This window comes from Sciurus carolinensis, chromosome 1 (assembly GCF_902686445.1).
Source record: "Sciurus carolinensis chromosome 1, mSciCar1.2, whole genome shotgun sequence".
Taxonomy (NCBI): domain Eukaryota; kingdom Metazoa; phylum Chordata; class Mammalia; order Rodentia; family Sciuridae; genus Sciurus; species Sciurus carolinensis.
Genome location: NC_062213.1, coordinates 196262815 through 196285719, shown reverse-complemented (window position 1 = coordinate 196285719; position 22905 = coordinate 196262815). Strand labels below are relative to the sequence as shown.

At 60.4% G+C, this 22905-nt stretch overlaps 2 protein-coding genes across 2 annotated transcripts in view; both read right to left on the bottom strand.

Annotated features, from left to right (window-relative positions):
- Nucleotides 1-466: 466 nt before the first annotated feature.
- Tas1r2 (taste 1 receptor member 2) lies at nt 467-20885 on the bottom strand. The gene is made up of 8 exons (XM_047546624.1): nt 20037-20885; nt 19675-19953; nt 15079-17568; nt 13230-13530; nt 9983-10759; nt 8525-8734; nt 2762-2885; nt 467-1776 (listed from the first exon to the last, which is right to left on the bottom strand). The coding sequence occupies exons 3-8, from the start codon at nt 15261-15263 to the stop codon at nt 848-850; spliced, it is 2526 nt and encodes an 841-aa protein (XP_047402580.1). The 5' UTR covers nt 15264-17568; nt 19675-19953; nt 20037-20885; the 3' UTR covers nt 467-847.
- Nucleotides 20886-21509: 624 nt separating this feature from the next.
- The window catches only part of Aldh4a1 (aldehyde dehydrogenase 4 family member A1), a 29481-nt gene continuing 28085 nt past the window's right edge, over nt 21510-22905 (bottom strand). The window contains exon 15 of the mRNA XM_047546632.1: nt 21510-22578. Coding sequence (XP_047402588.1) covers nt 22466-22578 — 113 coding nt within the window. The 3' untranslated portion in view covers nt 21510-22465. The remainder of the gene's footprint in view (nt 22579-22905) is intronic.

Sequence of the window (22905 nt, the reverse complement as noted above, 5' to 3'; positions counted from 1 at the left end):
CCACAGAGGCCCGCACTGCAGGCCGGGCAAGGAGCACCCGGAGCCTGGCCATTAGAAAGCCAAACGCAGGCGCACGCTGACCCTGGTAGTACCAGGGACGTTCCCATTTGCAGAAGCTGGAATTTATTGAGCACCTGTGACGTTATCTCTGACTCTCAATGTCCCTCTGAAGTAATTCTGGTTCCCATTTTGGAGGTGAGGAAATGAAGACTTGGGGACAGGAAACAACGGACCTCGGGTCACAGAGTTCGGGTGGGCGGTGCTGGGATAGAAACCGAGACCTCTCAGATCCCACCCGACCCTTCCCAGGGACCCTCCAAATACGGAAGGAAGACCGTTCGTTTTGCCCAAGAGAGGTTTATTCACATGCACGTATGAAGCGCCCTGTGCGCCCAGCCACCACTTAGAACACGGAGGCCCGCTCTGGGCTCTGTGGAAAAGGCACTGACCCAAGGCAGCACCAACCCCAGCCCCAGCGGCTGGTTTCCCTCCACCTCCAACGTGACTCAGGACAGTGAGCCGCAACCTGCAGGTGCCCAGCGTGACCACCGGGTGGCGGCAGTGAGCTGCAAAGTCAGACTGTCCTTGGAGACCGTAGGTCACCTTGGGTCATCAGAAGCGCGTGGCAGCCCCCGCCAAGTGGAACAGCTCAAGGGAAAGGAAGGAAGCGTGGATATTTTTGGGCATCCATCGCCGAGTGGGTTAAAGGCCAGGCTGCAAACCTCAGAGGAATGCCAGGCGGGAGCCCAGGGCGAGGTGGATACCCAGGCGTGACCACCCCGTTCTCGTGAGTCCACGAGCAAGACCTTGGCCCCCGTCTTGCACACCCAGAGGCCCGCGGGCAGGGCTAGTCCCTCCTCATGGTGTAGCCCTGGATCATGCTGCTGAAGTAGGCTGGCGTGTTGCGCTCCGGGTAGAAGAGCATCATGTAGCACTTGGGGCCGAAGTAGCCCAGGCTGATGGCCAGGAAGTTGAGCACCGTGACCAGGACGTCCATGATGGTGACCAGCACCCCGTCGTGCACCGACATGAAGGTGCAGAGGGAGACGGAGGAGGTGAAGGAGAAGGCCATGCTGAGGGTGATGAACCTGGCCTCGTTGTAGTTGGTGGGCAGCTCCTTGCCCAGGTAGGCGAAGCTGAAGCCCACCACGGAGAGGAGCAGGTCCATGCTGGTGTTGAACAGCAGCCCGTTGCGGTAGTTGGGGTGGCAGGAGGCGATCATGACGTTGGGATCGTCGGGGTCGGAACGGACGGTGGGGCTGGTGGTCGTGGCCAGCATGTTGCCCGCCACGATGGCTGCCTTGATGGCCGTCATGACCGCCACGAAGACGTAGGGCCCGTGGTAGCGCACCCAGAAGCCGTAGGCCCGCGGGAGGCGGCTGGCCATCTTGAAGATGCACACGATCTGGAAGGAGCGCACGGCGATGCAGGAGACGCAGACGGTGAAGCAGAGGGTGAAGAAGGCTTGGCGGCAGAGGCAGGTGAGGACCGTGGGCGGCCCCACGTACACCGGCACCATGGCGAAGGCCAGCAGCAGCGGCACCAGCATCAGGAAGCTCATGGGGCCTCCGGCCGAGCGGACCATGGGCGTCGGGCGGTGCCGCCAGAATATGACCAGGATGGCCAGCGTGCTGGAGAAGCCCAGGGCGGCCAGCAAGGCCACGAAGATGGTGGGGGCCTCCTGCCACTCGAGGAAGGCCAGCCGCCGCTGGAAGCAGGAGGTGTCTTTCCTGCGAGACCACATGGCGCTCGGGCAGGGCTGGCACACAAACTCATCTGCAAGACCACAGCAGCCCCGTCAGCTGCAGCCGCCCCCGCGCCCCACCTGGGCGCAGGTTAGAGGGACTCGGGCAGCGCGGGCCACCTTCACCGAGGCTCACGCTGGCTCTCCAAGTGCCCCCAGCAACGCCCTTTCACAGATGAGGAAACTGAGGTTCAACCAGGTTGACTAGTTCTCCCAAAGCCACAGAGTCCGTAAGTGAAGGAGGCAGGACTTGAACCCGGGGCCCTTGACTCAGAGTCTGCCAACTGTAATCCCTCCTGCCCAAGACCTGCCTCTGGTGGGAGCGATGCTCAGCTACTTCAAGGAACCGCTCGGTCGACTGTTCCTAGCACTAACTCTGTGGTAGGCACCCGAGAGGGAAGGCCACAGAGAGACGGGCGAAAGCCAGCCCCTGGGGTAGGGAGGCCAGGGAAGTCCTTCCCCGGTGCCCGAGCTCCGTAGGCACATGCTAGCGCTTCTACCAGGAGGTGAGACCACCCGCTTCATCTGCTATCAATGAAGTCATGAGATACAGACGCTGAGCCTCAGCTGAACTGTGCTAAACCCCAGTGGACACAGGTGACACCCCCGCAGCTGTGTCTCCCGGGAGAGGATCCGCCTTGCCATCGAGTCCTCCGACCCACGCCCACTGAGCAATGGCGCTGTGCTCTAACCACGCTGGTCTCTGCGCGCAGGACCTTCCTTCCGTTGGGACAGCCACTATTCATCCGTTCCCGCGTCACTGTGTGAACACTCTCTGGCCAGGCCCTGGGCTGTGTGTTCTGTGGGGGGAGCGTGGCCTGCCTCTGGCCCTGAGCCAGCCTGCCGTGGCTTCTCCACACCAGGTACGGGGGACCACGGAGGATGTGGACGTGGGCACTAACCTCCCCGGGGCAGGACGGGGTGCAGGCCGGCGAGTGGAGCAGAGGTCTGGTGGAGGGTGGGACGGGCGGGGTGCGGGCAGGGCTGCGGACCTGCGGGCTGGCCGAGGGGCCGTACCTGAGGTCTGGTTGCGGAAGGTGCCCGGGGAGCAGTCGATGCACTCGAAGCAGCAGGGGTGGATGCCCACGGCCTTCTTCCTTTGGCCCAGCTCACAGTCCTTGGAACACATGGACGTGGGCACCTGGAGAGAGCAGGACGAGACCCTGAGTCCCTGTCCCGACACTCGGGCCTCCGTCCTCTCCCCAAGAAGCCAGATGCTCAGGGGAGGGAAGCCTGGCCCTCCCTAGCAAAGGGACAGAGGCTGGAAATGCCATTAGAATTGTACCCTCGTAGGACCCTCTTGGTTTTACCTGCCCAAGACCTAGTCCACCTTCCTCTGGTGGAAGCATCCAACTGTTGAGACAGACTTTTCAAAGTGCTGAAAGGACAGGAGGCAACCTAGGGCTGCTGGCAGCCATCTTGTCACAAAGGGAACAAAGTACCCAAGGAAGGATCTGAGAGATGGAGAGAGTGAGACCCTGGATCCATCCTTGCCTGAAGCCCCACCATCTACCTCAAGAGTTTTCAATTCTAAGAGCAATAAATTAACTCTTTGCTACCATGATTTTCTGTCACTTGCAACCAAGACTGTCAATTAGCACATCCCTTCTGGAGGGGCAGGGGTTTCCACAGCGGGGCAGTGACCACGCTCGTTGATTTCACTGTGAAGATTTCTAGAACATAGAAGATTCCAGCACAAAGGAGGCCTCCAAGCATCACGCACGGAGAGGAAACAGAAAGAGCAGCGAGGCAGCAGAGGAGGGCGTGACCAGGAGCGGCGGCGGCGGCGGGCGGCATGTGTGGCAGAGCTGAGAGGTTAACTCGTCTCTGACACACTGACCACGTAGGGTCCTCGGGGTGCAAGCAGCCTGCTGGGTCTGGGCTGCATGAAGGTCGTTCTGAGACAAACGAGGAAAGTGTCACCGAGGACACATGGGAGGAGTCCGGGGCCCTGACCAGGGGTGTGGCTGCTGGGCCACCTGACCCCACAGCCCCTCTCCTCTCGACCCTGAAGTCCAGGCTCTCTGAGGTCTGTCTTCACGTTCCTCCCTGCCGTCCCTCTTGTGCGTGGCCATCAGATGACATTTCCAGACTTCTCACCCTCCCTGACGCGTCCATCACGAGAAGACATCAGATCCCCAGCAGGCTTCCCTGGGCCTCTCCGCCTCGCAGCGGGTGTGTGGTCACCAACACACACGCACACACACACGCACACGCACACGCACACACGCACATGTACATGTGCACACACATACACATACACACACGCACGCACACACGTGCACATGTGCACACACATGCACACACGCATGCACACACATGCACGCACACACATGCACATGTGCACGCACGCACATGCACACACACGCACATGCACGCACACACATGCACATGTGCACACACGCATGCACATGTGCACACACGCATGCACACACGCACACGTGCACACGCACGCATGCACATGCATGCACACACGCACACGTGAACACACATGCACACACACACGTGCACACACACATGCATATGCATGCACACACACGCACACCTCACGCAGACCTGCAGCCGGCCAGCATTGCCACGTACCCTCCCCCACTTCTGAACTGGACGACCTCCTCCTCGCGGCCTAAAGAACCAAATCGGTCGGAGCTGAGGCCCTGGACTCTCATCCTGCTATTCGTTCCTCAGGAACTCACTGGACCATACTGATGCAAGGCCCTGGGAATGCAGCAGTGACCTAAAGGGGACAAAGCTCCTGCTCTAACGGAATGAGTATTTTTTTAAGGGAAGAGAGACAAAAACCTGTGAATATGAAACGTGACAGACAGAGGGTTACAAATACCACAAAGAAAGCAAAACAGTGCCCGGGAGGGGGGATGCTGGCGAGCAGGCTGCAGCGTCAAGTGCGGCAGCTGAGGAAGGCCTCGCTGGGTGGGTGGTCCTGGGCAGAGACCTAAGGGCGAGGGGCCCGTCGGGCGCAGGCTTGTGGGAAGACTGAGACCTGATCTCAGGATGCATGGATGCGTCCCCTCCCCTAGATCCCCACCACATCCATCAGGCTCCTACACAGTGACAGAGGACCAACGCCAAGAACTGCAAGGCCCGGACTCTAAGAAAGAGTCTCCAGGGAAGCCCAAAGGCATTAGGGGAGACTCAAAAGAGGACAGGGGAGGAAATTTTAGCTTAAGGCACCACAGTGCATAAAAGAGTAAAGAAGCCTAAAATCTCATACTGAAAATATTTACCTCAGTTCCTTTTACCCAACACAACAACGACAAAAAAAAAAAAAAAATAGTCTGAAGAGACAATACAGTCATTAGAACCAGACTCAGATATGACCAATATTTTGGAATTATCAGATAAGGAATTTAAAATAACTGATTAATTGGCTAAGAGCTCTACTTGAACAAGTGGGCAAAATAAGAAATGATGAGTAATTTTCAGTAGTAAAATGGAAATTCTAGGCACAAATAGAAAGGTAATGCTAGATATAAAAAGACCCAAATAAAATAACAGAAATGGAAAGTGCCACTGTGGGCTCATCAGTGGGTGGATACAACTGAGGGAAGACTGAGTTGGGTCAAGAATCTGTCAACAGGAATTTCCCAAACTGAAAAACAAAAAGTATCGGGGGTGGGGACCAGAGTGTCCAAGAACCAGGGACAACTACGTCCCCAGAAGGAAAAGAGATAAAGTGACAGAAGAAAGAATTAAAGTAATAGGGACTGAGAATTTTCCAGAATCAATGACAGACACCAAAGCACAGATGCAGGGAGCCCAGAGAACACCAAGCAGAATAAATGCCAAGGAAATTACACCTGAGCACATTAAACTGCAATAATGGACAAAAATCTCAAAGGAAGCCAGAGGGGAGAAATACCAACCAAATATGGTTACTAGAAGAAAAGAAGGGATATTTTATAATAGTAAATACTCATTCCATCCAGGAAAAACAGCAATTATAACATAAACATATATGCCCTCAACAAAAGAGCCCAAAAAAAAAAAAAAAAAAGCATAAAGCAAAAAAAAAAAATCAGAATTGAAAGAATAGGTAATTTAGCATATACTATTCAATAGGTGGAAACTTCACTATTACACTTTCAGTAGTTTACAGAACTAAAAAGAAGATCAATGATGAAATAAAAGACTCGAACAGCACCATCAACCAACAAGACCCAAAGAACACCTACACCACGCTACCCAACAGCAATGGAATACATAATCTTCTCAAGTGCACGTGGGACTTTTTTGTGTGAGTCAGCTGCCTGTCACTGTGAGAAAATGCCTGAGAAAATCAACTAAGAGGAGGAAATATTTATTTTGGCTCAAGATTTCAGAGGTTTCAGTCCATGGTCGACCAACTCCATTGTTTCTGAGCCTGGGGGTTGAGGGAATGGGACGTCATGGCAGTAGAGTGTGGTGAAGCCAAGCAGCTCGCCTCAGGGTGGCCAGGAAGCAGAGAGAGAGGAAAAGTCCAGGGACAAAATATACCCTTCAAAGAACCCCAGGGACCCACCTTTTCCAACTAGGCTCCACCTCCTAAAGTTTCCACCCCCTCCCAATAGAGTCACCAGCTGGGGACCAATCCTTCAATATGTGAGTCTCCAGGGACATCCCAGACCCAAACTATGACCGTTCTCCAGGACAGACTGCATAGCAGGTCAAAAACAAGTTTTAATAAATGTAAAAGGATTGAAATCATGCCAGGTATGTTCTCCAGCCACACCGTAATGAAATCAAAAGTCAACAACAGAAGGGAATTTGGGAAATTCAAAATACAGGGACCTTAAATAACCCACTCCTAATCAACAATGGATCAAAGTATTCACAAGGGAAATCAGAAAAACTTTGAGGTTAATAAAAATAAAAACACAATAGACCTTCTCAAAGAGACAAATACTGTCGGATTCTACTTCCACAAGTTACTGAAGTAGTCAAACTGGCAGAGACACAAAGTGCGATGCTGGTTCCCAGGGAGTGAGGGCGGGAGGGACGGGGGTCATTCACTGGAAACTCAAAAATGAGTTTCAGTTTTCAAGATGAAAGATTTTAGAGATCTGGGGCACAGACCCGTCACTATACCGTACAGTTAAAAATGGCTCAGAAGCTGCTGGGCACTCACGCACGCGTGACCCGGAAACACAGGGTTAATTCCCACTGACAACCCTGGCGGGGGACAGCAGATGGGTGCTGCCCGATTCCCCGCTGGGAAGGACCTGGTAGGATCGAGCTGACGTGCTCACGCAGGGTCCGGCGGAGGGCCTCACTCGGACCGACGCTCCTTCCTCCCCAGTGAACCCTCTGGCCCCCTCTGTACCCACGGGGAGAACATTCTGGACTCATCGCTTGCACAGAAACCCTTTCCTCAGGCTCTGCTTTCTGGGGAGACCCCAGGCTAAAACAGTATTGTAGGCTGAACTGTGTCCCCCCTGAAGTCCTCACCCCCAGGACCTCAGTAGGTGACCTGATCAGAAACAGGGTCCCTGCAGATACAATTAGTTAGGAAGAGGGCGTAAGGAAAGGGGCCGTTCCCGAATCCATTATGACTGGTGCCCTTCTACAGAGGGACATTTGGACTCCTGAGAACAGAAGGCCTGGCCAAGAGGAGATGGAGGTGGAGTACACCAGAGAGCGCCGGAGAGCGCCGGAGAGCGCCGGAGAGGGCCGGAGAGGGTCGGAGAGGGCCGGAGAGGGCCAGAGAGGACCAGAGAGGGCCAGAGAAGGCCAGAGAGGGCCGGGGAGGGCCAGGGAGGGTCGGAGAGGGCCGGGGAGGACCAGAGAGGGCCGGGGAGGACCAGAGAGGACCAGAGAGGGTCGGAGAGGGCCGGAGAGGGCCGGAGAGGGCGGGAGAGGGCCGGAGAGAGCCAGAGAGGACCAGAGAGGACCGGAGAGGGCCGGAGAGGACCAGAGAGGGCCAGGGAGGGCCGGGGAGGGCCGGGGAGGGCCGGGGAGGGCTGGGGAGGGCCGGAGAGCGCCGGAGAGGGCCAGAGCCTCCAGAAGCCAGGAGAGGCCTGCAGCAGTCACAGCCTATGCAGCAACCAGCCCCGCCACACCTCGAGCTCAGACTTCCAGCCCCCAGGACTGTCTGCTTCTGCCCCACGCATGTGACTCTCTCACTGCAGCCCCAGACCCCAGACCAACAGAGGCCTCGCCAGCTCCACTCCATGACCACCCCCTGGAGAAGCTGAGGAACCAGCAACCCCGGCCACCATGTCGGGGTGGGGGATGGGAGGTTGTCACAGGAGAGTGATGAAGGATCGTGGAGATGCTTCCAGGTCCTAGACCCCCTCCCCAGCTCCACCAGGCTGGTCTGTATCCCACCCACTCCTGCAGAATTCTGATGGTCTATTTTCCAAAGAGGGTGAAACAGAAGAGCTGCAGATGGACAGACGTCAGACACAGCTGAGGGCGTGGCCACCTGTATAAAACAGGAGACTCCAACGACAGGCTGAGCCAGAGTCCTACATACGAAGAAGCACCACTGTGGACAAGCTGTGTGGGGTAGGCAAGTCACACAACCTCTCTGTGCCTTCAGTGTCTGAACTCTTAAACGGGAAGCCTCCAGCCCCTGGGGCTGACGGGAGAACTGAGGTCCTTCGCACAGGGCCTGGCAACACACTCAGTAAAGTCTACTTTCTGTCCCCAGGAGCCAGAAAGCCCTGAATACCCAGGCCTCCGCCAACAGGGAAGGACGGACCCCCACCCTGCCCGCCTGTCAATCTCCCGGTCTGCTCCTTAGGAAAGCGCCCAGGCCGCCCACCGCCGGTGTCCGGGACTGACCGTGTTGTTGTGGGTGTGCCAGGAGACGTTCTGGATGTCCCTCAGCTGCCCCTGGGTGGGGTAGTAAGAGGCGATGCTGCGGAAAGGATTCTGCCTGACGTCCCACTGCCACTCGACGATGTCCAAGCGCATGGGCATGTCCCCCTGCTGGTCGAAGAAGATCTGGTTGCCCAGGAGGGTGAAGTTCACCTTCCAGATCTTCTCCAGGAGCTGGCGGGGTCAGAGGAAGGGAGGGAAGTGGACGGCATCTGACTGGCCAGACCCGGGCCAGCGCCCCCGCCCACCGCCCGGGAGTCTCCAGGAAGAAGCAGTGTGGGAGGCTCTGCAGCCCAAGCGTCCTGGCTCTGGAACCAGAAGCTCCCGGGTCCAGCCCTCAGCTCGGCCACTGGCCTGAGGCCTTGCGCCTGTCACTTAACCTCTGGGAACACAGTCTCCTCTTCTTCAGAGGGAACATCAGGGTCCTCTGTCTGCCGGCCTCCGAGTTAACCTCTGCTGGGGGCGTAGAGCAGGGCCCGAGAAACACCTCGGGCTCACCTCCTCCCAGGGACCCGGGGTTCCTCTGGCCTGCAAGTCACATGGTCATCCTTAAGGGCCCAGCCCACGCTCTCTCACTCGAAAGGCCAGCTGGGGATGGCCCCACACCCTGGTCCTGTCTCCCCACTCTGACTCTGAGGGTCAGCTCTCTTTCTAGTCTCTGCCCACCCCAAAGACTGGTACTGACCAGAGTGTGCTCTGAACGGGACATCCTCTGGCCTGAATTCCAGTCCTACTCCTTGTCTTCAATTTTCTGTGTGACTTTGTGCAAGTTACTGAACCTCTCTGGGCTGACCCCAAAAGAGCTTCCAGCTGAGAGAGCCCACCAATCTGTCTCCTAGGTTTTCCCCCCATAAATGAGATGATCCGTTGGGCTACACTGGGGATCCAGGGCTCCCTTCATCTGGGGGACGGGCAGTGACAGATGCCTAAGAGACTGGGGCTGGTCTCCTCCCTTGCCTGCTCAGTGGGTGAGGTCCTGACTCTGGACCTGTTAAAGAACAGAGGTGTCTAGTAGCAAAGCACAGCATATGCACCTCTGACTCCCCTCTGCTCCCCCGACCCTCAGTAAAACTTTCCACAGCCTCGAAGGCTTCCGGGTGGTGTGTTTGTGGGCGAATCCAGAAACACGGAGATTTAAATTCCAGATCAGAATCAAGGCGATGCAGAACAGGAGAGGGAATAGATCCGCACACCAGATGCAGCCTCAGAGAGCTCGTGGGAAACAGGCCCTCAACCCTGGAGACCCTGCAGGGGACCCTGACACTCCCCCTGCCCCGGGGACTTCATTCCGGCAACTTCTGCCCTGATCTCCAAGGACAGACTGACTCTTGGATGGCCACTCATTTCAAAAGGAATTCTGCTTGGGCACCGGGAAGGACCCTGGTTCCATGGATCGGGGCCTGGCCGTGCCCCGGGCCTCACCCGCCAGGGGTAGACCACCTCCTTGACGCAGCTGGTCTGGGTGCAGCGCAGGAGGCTGTGCAGGGCGTGGGCCACGGCGTAGACGGCCGAGTACACGCTGTAGACCACGCGCTCTCCGGAGCTGGTGAGGATGGCGCTGAAGGACTCGGTGGTGTTCAGGCAGGCGTCGCACTGCTGGTTGCAGGTGGCCCGCGGGCTGGTCCCGCTGGGGGGCGGCGGCCCGTCCTGAGAGCGGCGCACGCGGAACTCGCTGAAGCCCAGCATGGGCACCCTCTGGATGGTGATGCCCAGGAAGGTGCCCGTGCGGCGCAGCTCGGTGAGGTTGTGCAGCACGGGGTCGATGGCCCAAGACTCGGAGGCGATCCATACGGTGCCGGTGAGGTTCCAGCGCAGCACCTCTGCGAAGAAGGCGTGCAGCACCAGCTCGGGCGAGAAGACCACCACCACGCGCGCCGTGCTGCGCCGCAGCTTGAGCAGGATGTCCCCCAGGCGCGCCTGCTGCGCGGGCGTCAGCGTCCGGTCGGGCGCGGGCATGGGCAGCGCCTCTTGGAAGGCGATGCAGATGTCGCTACCGTCCGCCAGCCGGTCGCCCAGCCGCTGGCTGTTGTCGCGGCCGTAGTCGTCGTCGCTCACCAGCACCACGATCCAGTTCCAGCCGAAGTGCAGCATCAGCTGCACCATGGCCTCGATGTGGTGGCTGGCGCTGGGCACCGTGCGCAGCGTGGCCGGGTAGCGCAGCTTGTTGCGCAGCTGGTCGGAGATGGCGCTGTAGGTGATCTGCCAGAGGGAGGGGCCACTGCTTAGCCAGGCGCCCGGGGAAGGGGCCCACCTGCTGTCACCACCTCAGTGACACTTGGGGAACCCGTGCCGTGAGCCATGCCAGGGCTGGGCGTTCCCACCATCACTGTCGGGGTCATCCTGCGGTCACGTGTGAGCACCTACTGTGTGCCACACTGGCTAGGTGCTTTACATCAGCAGCAGCATTATATCACTGCAGTAGCACTTATTGAGCGCCTACTGTGTGCCACGCCCTGGTTAGGTGACATTGAGCACCTACTGTGTGCCACGCTGGCTAGGTGCTTTATATCAGCAGCAGCATTATATCACTGCAGTAGCACTTATTGAGTACCTACTATGTGCCACACCCTGGCTAGGTGACATTGAGCACCTACTGTGTGCCACGCCCTGGTTAGATGACATTGAGCACCTACTGTGTGCCGCGCTGGCTAGGTGCTTTATATCAGCAGCAGCATTATATCACTGCAGTAGCACTTATTGAGCACCTACTGTGTGCCATGCACTGGCTAGGTGACATTGAGCACCTACTGTGTGCCACACTGGCTAGGTGCTTTACATCAGCAGCAGCATGATTATCACTGCAGTAGCACTTCTGAAGCACCTACTGTGTGCCAATCCCTGGCTAGGTGACATTCACTGTCATCATCACAGTCAGCAGCACTTAGTGGGAGTCATACCCAGGTGAGGCCATCTGCATGTTGTCCTTCCGGTCACCCTGTAACATTTCCTGAGCACCTACTGTGTGTCCTGAGCACCTCCGCCATCATGGGCTCATCGGCAGGCCCTGTTTCTTCCCTGGCCTCCACCTCGCCACCCTCCTGGTGTCCCCAGCTCACCGTCTGCCCCCCGGAGCTGCTGGCTCTTTTCCACCCACTCTCCTTCCCTGGGCCACCCCACGCAGCCTCCTGGTGGCAGACACCGTTTCCACGCCAACACTCCCGCTACACACCCGCTCCGGCCACGCGGGGACAGAGGGGACACCAGGCTGGCTTTGCGACCGCCTGCCGACCTCTCACACCTCACGCACCCCGGACTCCGCGCCCACCACCTGGAAACCTGCCAGGTCGCGACCTCCGGCCTCCCTCAACGGGGAGCCTGTCCTCACCTCTCACCATCGGCAAACCTCAGAACGTCCACCCAGGACCTGCCACCTCCCCCTCGGGCCCCGTCGGCCATCATCATCCCTGGCCTGGACCCACGGGGTCCTCCCACCTTCCCCCACGCTGCCCACTCTTAGCCGAGTCGACCCTGTGTACCATGACATCACACCGCTCCTCTGTTCAGAACCCACCCCAACCCCCAGTGTCACCCAGGAGAAGCCAGACTCCTGTGGTGGCCCCCAGCGGCTCCACCGTGTGGTGTCCCCAGCGGCTCCAGCCCTTCCTCCCTGACTTCTGCTCTCCCAGCCCTGGTCCTGGTCCCAGTTCTCTGAACACAGCGGCTGCCTCCGGGCCTTTGCACCTGCTGCCGCCTCCTCCCGGAATGTGCTTCTCCCACATGTCCGCGGAGCTCCTTCTCCCCCTCACCCTGTTGAAAACTGCGCCTCCCCTCCACCCGTCTCCATCTGTCCCCGCCTTCCCCTCCCTCCCCGGGTGGCTCAGCTTGGCCCTGATCCACGGCGCTTCTCGCCTTCGGACATTCCGGAGCAGCGATTGCTTTCATCTGTCGTCCCCCCCCCTAGAAGACAAACCCCAAGAGGGCAGTGACATTTGCTTCCTTGGTTCCCAGCTGTAACCCCAGCACCTTCAACAGCACCTGGCGCGCAGTAGGTGCTCAAGAGAGTTGTTCCCTGAGTGACAAAATAACCAGTCCTGGACTAGATGTTTCACATGAAAATACGAGCACTTACTGAGCACCTACTGAGTGTCGAGACCCTGAGCTAGGTGCTTTAATACTAAAAACCGCAGCAGTGGTTCCAGCTGTAGCAGCCTACTGTGTGCCAAGTCTTACGCCAGCGGCTCTCCAGTGAGTCAGCTCCACGTGCCGGTTCTGGACGGGGCACTTCCAATCTTGACAATAGGTACAGCAGTGGTCACGCTGACCAGGCGGATCCGTGCTGGGCGTGTTTGCAGAACCCAGAGCGCTCTGAGTGTTCGTTCCTGAGCTCTACGTAACAACCGTCACACTACTGACCACCTACTATGTGCTGGAAAGTCTCATGGGTCAAACGCTCCCGTTGCAGACAGACCTGGAAGGGAACGCTCACCCTCTCGCTTGACAGGTGGGGACACGGGCTCAGAAGGGCTCAGAGGTTTGCCACGGGCCTCACAGCAGCTGATGCGCCCCAGGCCCGTCTGCCTCCAAAGCCTGGGCGGCCTCCCCGAGGCTGGGGTTGAGGCCCCGCCCCTGCTCGTGTTCCCACCACCATGGGGAAGGGGCTTCTGAGCCCCTGGGCCACCCCGTCCTGTCTCCGGCCACAGCCCCTCCTCCCAGGGTTCGGCAGCCTCACCTGTGGAAGGAGGAAGAGGGAGAGGAAGTTGGCCACCGTCATGGTGGCCTCAGAGTTGTCGGGGCCGATGACGGCCACCACGCGGGGCACGTAGTGGCTGTAGTCCTCGAGGACGGGCAGGAAGTAGTCGTCCTGCGCCAGGAAGTAGAGCACGGGCTGCACGTTGTTGGAGAGGTAGCAGATGTCCACCATCTCGTAGCCCAGCCGCACACCGGGCAGCAGGCTGCTCTGGTTGTTGACCTCCTCCACCGCAAAGCGCATGGCCTGCATGAGGTTGTAGCCCAGCACCTTCACATCGAACCTGGGGCCATGGCCGGGAGGTGGGCGCGGGCGGAGGCTAGCCGCCCGCCTCCCGCACACCTCCAGGTCACTCGTCCCTGTGACCACTGTGACCACCACGCTGATCCCTGTCGCCACCGTCACTAACGCCCCATCACCCACGGACACCTCCATCACCCCCAGGGTCACCAGCATTGCCCCCTGTAACTGTCACCAAAGTCACCACCACCGCTGTCACTACGTCTTTGCAATCATTACCACCATCACCATCAGCACCACAAAGACCAGCACCATCACCACCACCACCATCACCAAAATTAACTGCCATCACCATCACCATCACCACCACCATTATCACTATCACCACCATCACCACCACCTCCATCACCATGATTAGCCACCACCACCATCACCATCACTACTGCCATCACCAAAATTAACCACCATCATCAAAATTAACCACCACCACCATCACCACCACCACCATTACCAAAATTAACCACCACCACCATCACCATCACCATCACCATCATCACCATCACCATCACCACCATCACCATCATCACCACCATCACCATCACCATCACTAGCATCACCACATCACCATCACCACCATCACCACCACCATCATCACCATCACCACCACCATCATCACCACCACCATTACCACCACCACCATCACCATCACCATCATCACCACCACCATCACCACCATCATCACCATCACCACCACCACCACCATCATCACCATCACCACCACCATCATCACCACCATCATCACCACCACCATCACCACCACCATCACCACCACCATCATCACCACCATGATTAGCCACCACCTCCATCACCCTTGTCACCAACACCGACATCACCGCTTGGCAGCACCAGTCTCCCAGCCACTTTCACCACCAGCCTCGCCGTCACTAGGCTGCCCTCACGTCTCGGCATCGGAAGTGCCAGCAGCTCACTTGGCGTCACCACCGGCACCGAGGCCCTCGACCTGCGCAGCCAGCTGGTCCTGGCGTGGAGTCGGGCGTGCGCCCAGGCGGGCCCTCGCCGTCTCCCTCCCCGTCTCCCAGAAGGCCCCTCCTGTGCCAGGGTCACCGTCATCCAGGCTGGCTCCAGCGCCCGCCTTCCGCTGCAGGGAGATGTCCACCTCATCTCCAGGTGGACACGTCCCAAGGGGCTCGTGGAGGAGGCCGCAGAGACCCCTGCAGCCCCTGCCACCCCAGAAAACGCAGACCCCCCGTCCAGTCCCAGAATCTGAGAAGCCGCCCTCTGCCGTCGAGGGCACGTCCCGTCTAACCGCCTGCGTGGCCTCGCGGGCAGTCCCATCGCCACAGCAGGGAGCAGAGGTCTGGTGTCCCCAGGCCTCCTCTCAGCCCCAACGTCCCGTCTCCCTGCAGAGACAGGGCGGGGTCCGGGGGTCACACAGCACGGTCGTCAGAGATTGAGTTACACGCGCTGCACGGCCACAGCTCCCGCGGGCTGGCCGGGCGAGGGGCGGAGTGGCCCTGAGGCCTCGTCCTGGCCCGGCCTGCTCCCCACCCGGCCTCACGCTGAGACTCACTCCTCGCACTTGGGCACCTGCAGCACATTGAGGTGGGCGGGGCCCTTCATGTTGGCGTGGAGGGTGAAGAGGCCGCCCAGCAGGTAGTCCCCAGCCAGATAGAAGTCGGAGTTGTGGGCCGCCGGCCCCGCCAGCGCCTGCAGCAAGATCAGCAAGCAGTGCAGCGTCCTGGCCTGGGGCCCCATGGCCGCGAGTGAGGTCCAGCGGCCCTGCCTCCCGGGAGCCGGAGGCTGACACAGGGCATTTGCACAGACATTTACATAGCGACAGTCCGGCCGCGACCGTGGGGCGCCAGGGCGGGTGCGGCAGGGAAGGAGGCAGAAGGAGGGGCCCTGCGCTGCGGGCTCCCTTCTGGGAGAGGAGCCCCTCGGCTGGCCACACCCTCACCTCCGCCACTTGGCTGGGAACAGCTTTCCTCCCCCCACGGCCGACACTTCAGAGGTCGAGGACGCGGCACTCCCAGGAGAGAGTGGCCACCAACTCCAGAGCCCCACAAGCCTGGGCCTGACCCGTGGTACCCGGCCCCGGCGTGTCCGGTGCCAGTGGCCTCTGTCAGCAGGAGCCAGGACCAGGGGCGCCCGCCGCCCCCTCTCCTCCAGGGCTCCCCACAGCCGGAGCGTCCCCAACCCCACCTCACAGGTGAGGAGGCCCAGCATGGAGGAGCTCGGAGTGCAGCCACGCGGGGACTCAGGCCACAGTCTGACCCCAGGCAGGTGGCCTACCCGCCACGCCACGTGACGTCACAGGGCTGCTGTTTGGGGGCCTGGCTCCTGACAGCGGCTGCGGTCAGCCCAGCACCCGGCCAGCTCTGTGCTGAGCCCCCGAGGCCCCAGGACTCTGCGCCCAGGGCAGGGGTGCTGTCAGACAGGAAGTTGGAATTCCGTAGAGTCGGGGTGCCGGCCCGGAGGTGGATGAGGACACGCCACCAGCAGAGCCGGGCCACGCCCTGACGTGGGGCCTCACGCAGCCTCGGCCGGCAAACCGGCTGACCAGAGCTGTCCCTGGCTTTCGCCTTAGGTGGGGTCCCTAGTGCTGACAGGAGGGGGCTCCAAAATACGAAGAGGTGACAGAGACCCCAGGGTTCCTCCCTACCCACCCCGGTCAAGCCCGCTCCTCCTCTGACGCGGCCCCACCCCTGTTCAAGGATCCACTCTGGGCAGTAAGGTCCTTCTCACCTGTATGTCACCAGCACCTGTACCAGCCTTGTCTTGGGACCAATTCCTGCTGGGAACCCTGAGGCAGCATGATTCTGACTGACCTTTATCTGACATCAGCTCTGCTGTGTGACCACAGGCAGGTTGGTTAACCTCTCTGAGGCTCTGTTTCCTCCCCACTCACACTAATAACTGTCTCATGGGACTGTGGTGTGGGAATTAAATAACAGCACGTGCAAACAGCAGGGCTCTGAGCAGGCCCTGGAGAAAGGCGAGATTGCCAAAGTGCTAGCTGGTCCCTTTTATAACAGCCACGAGGGACATCCCTGGCTCCTTCCCCAGCTGAAAATGTCCCCACATGTCCCCAGAGTGTCTCAAAGTTGCCCTGAAGGAGCTGGACGTCTTCAGCAGCTCCAGAGTTGGGGGTTCCCCTCCCTCGCAATGTCCCCAAGGTCAGTCGGTGGGCATTTGAAACAAGTGGGACGTGGCAGCCACGCTGGGATCCCAGCAACTCGGGAGGCTGAGGCAGGAGGACCACAGCCTCCCCGCCAGCCTGGCCAACTCAGTGAGACCTCGTCTCAGAAAGTAAAGGGACTGGGGACGCAGCGGTGGGCTCACACCCCAGCACCGAAAAGCAGAGAACCCGGCAGGCGAGGCCTGGACTCGGGATCCGCTGGTGGCCCCAGGCCTGCCCCCGAGGTTTCTGTCCGCAGGAGCCGTCACCGCGCCTCCTGTGGGGGTGGGCAGGGCTGCCCTCCCCACACCGGGACCCCTCGAGACCCAGGTGTGGGGAAGGGCCCCCCGGCACAGGCACAGGGGCACCACGAGGCCTGTGTCATTCGTGAGGAGGGGACAGAGGGATGTTGGAGCTGGGAAGCCACTGGTGCAGCAAGCTGGGCTGGGCACAGCACGAGGGTCAGGGCCAGCGAGGCACACGGCTGCAGCTGGACACAGACCTCAGGGCCCCTGCAGGACAGCCCAGGTGGCTTTGGTGTCCACACTGGGTGGCTGCAGATAGGCACTCTACCCATCACACAGACAGGGAAACTGAGGTCCAGGGGCAGCTGCCCAGAGTCCCAAAAGGCAGGTGGACTTCCCCTGGCGCTCGCCAGGTCAATCAAAGTGCGTCGGGTCAGCCCTGCTGCCGCTGAGCTGGGTGGGAGGAAGACGGCCCGGCCAGCTGGGAGCTCCTGGGGAGGCAGACCTGTGCCCTGGGCTCTGGAGTCCAGGACATCTTGCCCACGGGGTGTTCCTACCGTGACGTGTCCCGAGGGCTCTCCACCTGCCAGGCCCTGTGCTATTCTACCTTTCAAGGTGTGACCGTTATCTTCCCATCCTGCAGAAAAGGAGACTGAGGTTCAGAGAGGGGCAGTCTCTCAGTCACAGCTACTCAGCAGGTACATGAACGGAAGCTGCCAAGGCTGCAGTGGAGACCACAGGACCCTGGGGCCTGAGGGGTTCCAATAAAGAGGAATAACGGGGTTCCGCTGTGCGGGCCGTCAGCATGGACAGATGCTCTCTGAAGACCAAGCTCCAGGAGGAGCGCCGGACAGGTGCCCCACACCTGGCCTCTGGTCCTAGGGGGACCGAGTGGATGCCGTCCAGTGTCCTCGAGATGACGCGTCCGTGACTGTCCTTCAGTGCCGCACACATGGCACGCGCCCCAGGGGACCAATGCTTCTGCCACCCTCACGGCCTGGTCCAGGGCCTGGTGCCCCGGGCTGGCTCTGTGGCCACTGGCGGCCACGGTGACAGTCAGCCATGACAGGCTTATGCAAAGTCCGTGGGGACAGGGGCAGGACAGGCCATGGAAATGACAGCCCAGAAGGTGCCCATCTGCCTTGGCATCTGCTCCCCCGTGCTCACAGGAAGGACCTGGGCACAGCAGCTGGAATGTGCTGCCCTGAATGTCCCTCCCCCGGCCCTGGTGGCTGGAAGGGGCTGGGCCCAGGGTAACCCTGCCGGGCCCCCCACCATCTCCACTTTTCCACTTACTTCTCCCCCCACCCCACAGCGCACCCTCCTGGGCTGCTGGGACCCCAGCCGAGGGCGGGGTGGGGTGGGCAAGCAGGCCTCCCAGAGAAGGGCAGGGCGACAAGCTGCCCTCGAGCCAGCCAGGGGAGGCCCGCTGGGGAGGCCGAAGCACAGCCTCAGAGGGCTCAGTTCCGGCAGCCTCCCCACCTGCCTCTCGGAGAGAGGACGCTCAGGCTGGCCTCAGGGGTCACCTAGGACCTGCCCTGCTGGGCGACTCTGCTGCAGCAGGCTCGGCCCCTGCAGCCCAGAGAGCCGCTGCACCCCCTCACCAAACTCACCTGGGTCTCCCTGTGTCCCTGAGCCTCCGTCTCTCATCTGTAAAATGGGCCTCAAATCTCCTCAGCTCCCTCCCAGGCTGGCGTGCTCCAAGAAAACCAGTGGGAAGACCTCCCCACAGGGAGGTTCTCAGCTAGACCTGAACCCCCTTCGGCCGGCGTGTCCCTGGGACGCAGACGCCTGGCAGAGGTGGATCCACGTGTTCCTTACCCAGCGCTCTCTGCCAGGCCATGGAACCGGGACGCTATTTTCAAACATTTCATTTCATCCTCAGCTTCCCGAGGATGCCACGCCCGGAGCAGGGGCGTCAAAACACAGGGAAGAGGGTGAAGGCGGGGGTCCCATCCCAAGCTCGTCCAGCTCTGGGGCCGGTTAGGCCCAAGCGCCTGGCCAATGGGGATGTGGGACAAGCCAGGCTGGCCCTTTGCTCCTGGGGTACCAGTTGACCTATCTGGGCCTCAGTTTCCTCGTCTATAAAATGGAAGCACTCGGGGCCGCGCAGAGGCCAGACGTGGTATCTAAAGCATCGAGCACCAGGAGCCCGATGGCCGAGGAAGGGCGGTGGGCGAGCTCACGAAGACTCGGGCTGCCGGGGTGGGCCTGCGCCCTGCGCTTCCTCGGCCCCCGGCCCCAGCTCAAGCTCTGGGCCAGCCTGGTGGCTTGGAACCGGCACAGGTGGCCGCTCATTTCCTTAGGGTGCACGCACGGCTGGAAGTCCGTGGGACAGCGGTGGCAGGGACGTCCGGCCCCAGTCAAATGGTTCCGCTCCAACCAGGGCTGCGGCTGGGCCCCTGGCCACAGTAGGGAAATGAAGGGGCTCCTCGGTGACCGCGGACACGGGGACTTGCTGTGATGACCATGGACAGGGCCCGAGTTCCCCAGGCAGGGAGCAGCCGCTGGGCCCTTGAAGGCCACTGATCCCCTGCTCAGGGTGGGGGAGGGCCACGGGAACACAGTGGGTGGCGGCTTTGTCCCCTTGCCCCAGCGAGACAAAAGGACAGCAGCAGAGGATTCGTGTGGGGGCCCTGGGGGAGCAGCTGGCCAGGGAGCAGAGGCTGGCCCGGCCTGCCCCTGGGCTAGTTCTTCCACCTCTGACCTCCATCACCCTGCGACAGAAGCCAGAGCCACTGACCTGGTAAGGTGACCGCCAAGGCCCCGTGAGCCGGGGGTGCAGCTCGGGGCAGAGTGCTGACCTAGCATTCGTGGGGTCCGGGCCGCGTCCCCAGCACCACAGAACAGGGAGGCCACGTGAGCCGAAGCAGGTCAAGCCCTAGCCAGCTCTGCACCGCGCCCCCGAGCAAGTCACACGCGGCCTTGATTAGGAGATGCCAGCCTTCACCTCCGCGAGCCCCGGCAGGGAGCTCCAGGTACCGTCCTTTGTCCCTGGCCCAGCCTCTCGTGGCCTTCCTGTCTGGACGGAAGTTCCATCTTGCACAAATCAGTGGTGGCCACCAGGGCGTCAGGAGGGGTCCCGCCAAGGAGCCTCATGCCCACCTGCCTCCTGAGCTCTGAGACCCTCCACACCGATGGTCCTGATGGGTGGGCTGCGGACAGGAGCTGTGGGCTAGGAAAGGCCCTCCTGTCCCCTGCAGGTGGACACAGGCCAGGACATGTCCCTCCAGAAGTCAGGGACCAGGCTCCAGCTAGCTGGCCACAGTCGCTCCCCTCCAGGCCTTCAGTTGAGCTGAGGTCTCCCCAGGGTGGTCAGCACCAGGCATGGACACAGGGTGTGGGAGACAATGAGTTCGGGGGCTGCACAGAGCTGGGCTGATTCTCAGTGATGCCAGATCCTTGGGTCGCAAAATAAAGAATGAAAAGGGTTGGGACTCAGCTCAGGGGTGGAGCAGCCCTGGGTTTAGTCCCCAGCACAGGGGACATACAAGAGGGAGACAGACTTCAAGGAATTGGCTCATGTGACTGCAGATGACTTAAGTTCAAATTCTGCATAGTGGGCAGGCAGGCTGGAGACCCAGGAGGCGGTTCCCGTCCAAGGGCACAATGCTGGCCAAGTCCCTCCTGCTCATTCTTTCTTTTAGAACCAGGGATTGAGCCCAGGGCTGCTTTACCACTGAGCCACATCCCCAGCCCTTTTTTATACTTTATTTAGAGACGGTCTTGCTGAGATGCTACGGGCCTCACTAATCTGCCGAGGCTGGGATTGAACTCACCGTCCTCCCGCCTCAGCCTCCCAAGCCGCTGGGGTTACAGGCGTGTGCCATGGCGCCCAGCATCGCTCATTCTTGTTCTACTAAGGCTTCAGTTGACCATGTGAGGTCCACTCACATTATGAAGGGTGATCTCTTTCCTTTTTAAAAAGTCCATCAATTTAGATGTTGTTCTTATGTAAAAAATACCATCACAGAAATATCCAGAATATTTAGTCAAACATCTGGGTGCTGTGTCCCAACCAAGCTGACATAGAATTGACCCATCAGTGTGTGAGAGTGGTTTTTACGACAACCCTGGGTAAATGGGGAACAGCCTCTACCTCTGGCGCCATCCTAAACACCTACCTGAATCAACTCGCTAACTCCCTTGGTGACCTGTGTGTGCGCGTAAGGGGTTTTACAGATGAAGAGACAGACGATCAGAGAGGTGGCAAACCTTTTGGAGAGCACCTGTCTGGGAGGCAGGGCGCCGGGATCTGAACCCAGGCCCTCCAGCTCCGGAGCTCCTGCCACCTCCAGCGGGCACTCCCAAACATCCGGGCCCGCCCTTCCTCCCCTCACTTGAGGGCACCGGGCGCCACCTGACCACACACTGGCAGTGCCATCAGGCTTAGAGGGGAAGTCAGCGGCGCTCGCCCTCCCACCACAGAGACCGCGGCTCTGATCAGGTGACAGGCATTTTATTGGGTGGCGCCGCACCCTGCCGCCACCTCACAGGGTAGAACCAGGAACACCTCCTGCCTGCCCAGCCCGACCCCAGCCCGCATGGGACACAGAGCCTGAGGGTACACAGAGCCCTCGCCCAGCCGTGGGCCACGGTGTCAATCAGGGCGCTTGGGAACAGCCACACCAGCTCCCTGGGTCACGTGCAGGGGCCCTGGAGGACCCAGCATGCCCTGGGCCTGGAAGTCGCTCCTCTGAGCACCCAGAACCCAGCCTGGGGAGTCACCCCGGCCATGGACTGGTGCACCCAGGACAGCTGCTCGGGGAGCCACAGGCAGCCTCCCTGGCCAGGTCAGGGCCCGGGCTCTGGGAGTCAAGGGGCAGGGAACTCCTGGCCCGAGACGGGCTCTGAAGTGGACGTGTCTGTGGGCGGGACTGCAGAGATAAAGGACAGCCCAAGAACGAAGGCCACCCAAGGTGTCCAAAGTCACAGCCAACGCAGGACTGTCACTCCCGCACAGCATGGTGGCAGGTGGCCAGGAGTGACGGCCTGGAGGAAGGCACGGCATGTAAGGCATTTGGCTGGGCTCAGGGCCGGCTCGGTGGTCTGGACACAGAGTGAGGAAGGCGAGCAAGGGGGCAAGGCCAGCTGGTGCCACCCGGCCGCCCTCACCTGGGACAGCTGCCTCCTTTCCCACGGGGTCCCAACAGCTGTCCCTCTGTTCCCCTGGCCCGAGTCACCAGCCCCGTGTGGGGAGAGGGAGGTGACACAGAACCTGCCGGCACCAGGTCGTTCCTGCTGACAGGACTTCAGGGTGGCCAACAGGAGAGGGGACAGTGACCAGGTCGTCCCTGCCGACAGGACTTCAGGGTGGCCGACAGGAGAGGGGACAGTGTCCTGTTCCTCCCCACACGATCTCAAACCCAAGCCCCAGGCACCCGACACCAAGGGGCAAGGGATGGTCAGCGGCCAGGAGGGCGTCCAGGTTGGCTCCGAGGGGAGCTGTCCACAGGGCACCAGAGGAGGGGCTGGGCGGGTCAGTGCAGTGGGCCAGTGGTCTGGAGGGACAGAGGTGACGGGCGGCTCAGGGGTCACTGCATATACGAGTAGCGCCAGTCCCCCAGGGGCTGGTGGGTCTCCTTGATGACCTGGGGCGACGTCCAGCGCAGGATGTAGTGGGGACCCCCTGGCTTGTCGTTGGTTCCTGTGGGGAAGACAGTTGTGGTTTTCTCAGAAGAGACAGAAAGGCGGGAGGAGCAGGGGTGGGAAGGCGGCGATAACAGGCACCGGCACGGGCAGCACGGGTGGGCGAGGGACTGGGGCGACCCTGCCTGAGGCCCGGGCTGAAAGGCGTCCACAGCAGCCGAGGTCTGTCCCCCAGCAAGGGGAGGCGGGGGGAGCACTGGGGGAGGGCCCTGGGCAGCAGCTGTGACCGGGACAGTAAGAAATGGACGTCTGACCCTCACGCCCAGTGCCCTTCCTGGCCGACTCCCACAGCCCTGGGAACCTCCTGACGGCAGGTCAGAGGAAC

Excerpts from the sequence above, each read along its gene's own strand:
- Tas1r2 (XM_047546624.1), bottom strand. The coding sequence starts at position 15,263 with ATGGGGCCCCAGGCCAGGACGCTGCACTGCTTGCTGATCTTGCTGCAG. Across the intron at positions 8,735-9,982 it reads AGGTGGTCTACCCCTGGCGG|CTCCTGGAGAAGATCTGGAA; the intron begins GTGAGGCCCGGG and ends TGACCCCGCCAG. Across the intron at positions 1,777-2,761 it reads CTTCCGCAACCAGACCTCAG|ATGAGTTTGTGTGCCAGCCC; the intron begins GTACGGCCCCTC and ends GTGGTCTTGCAG.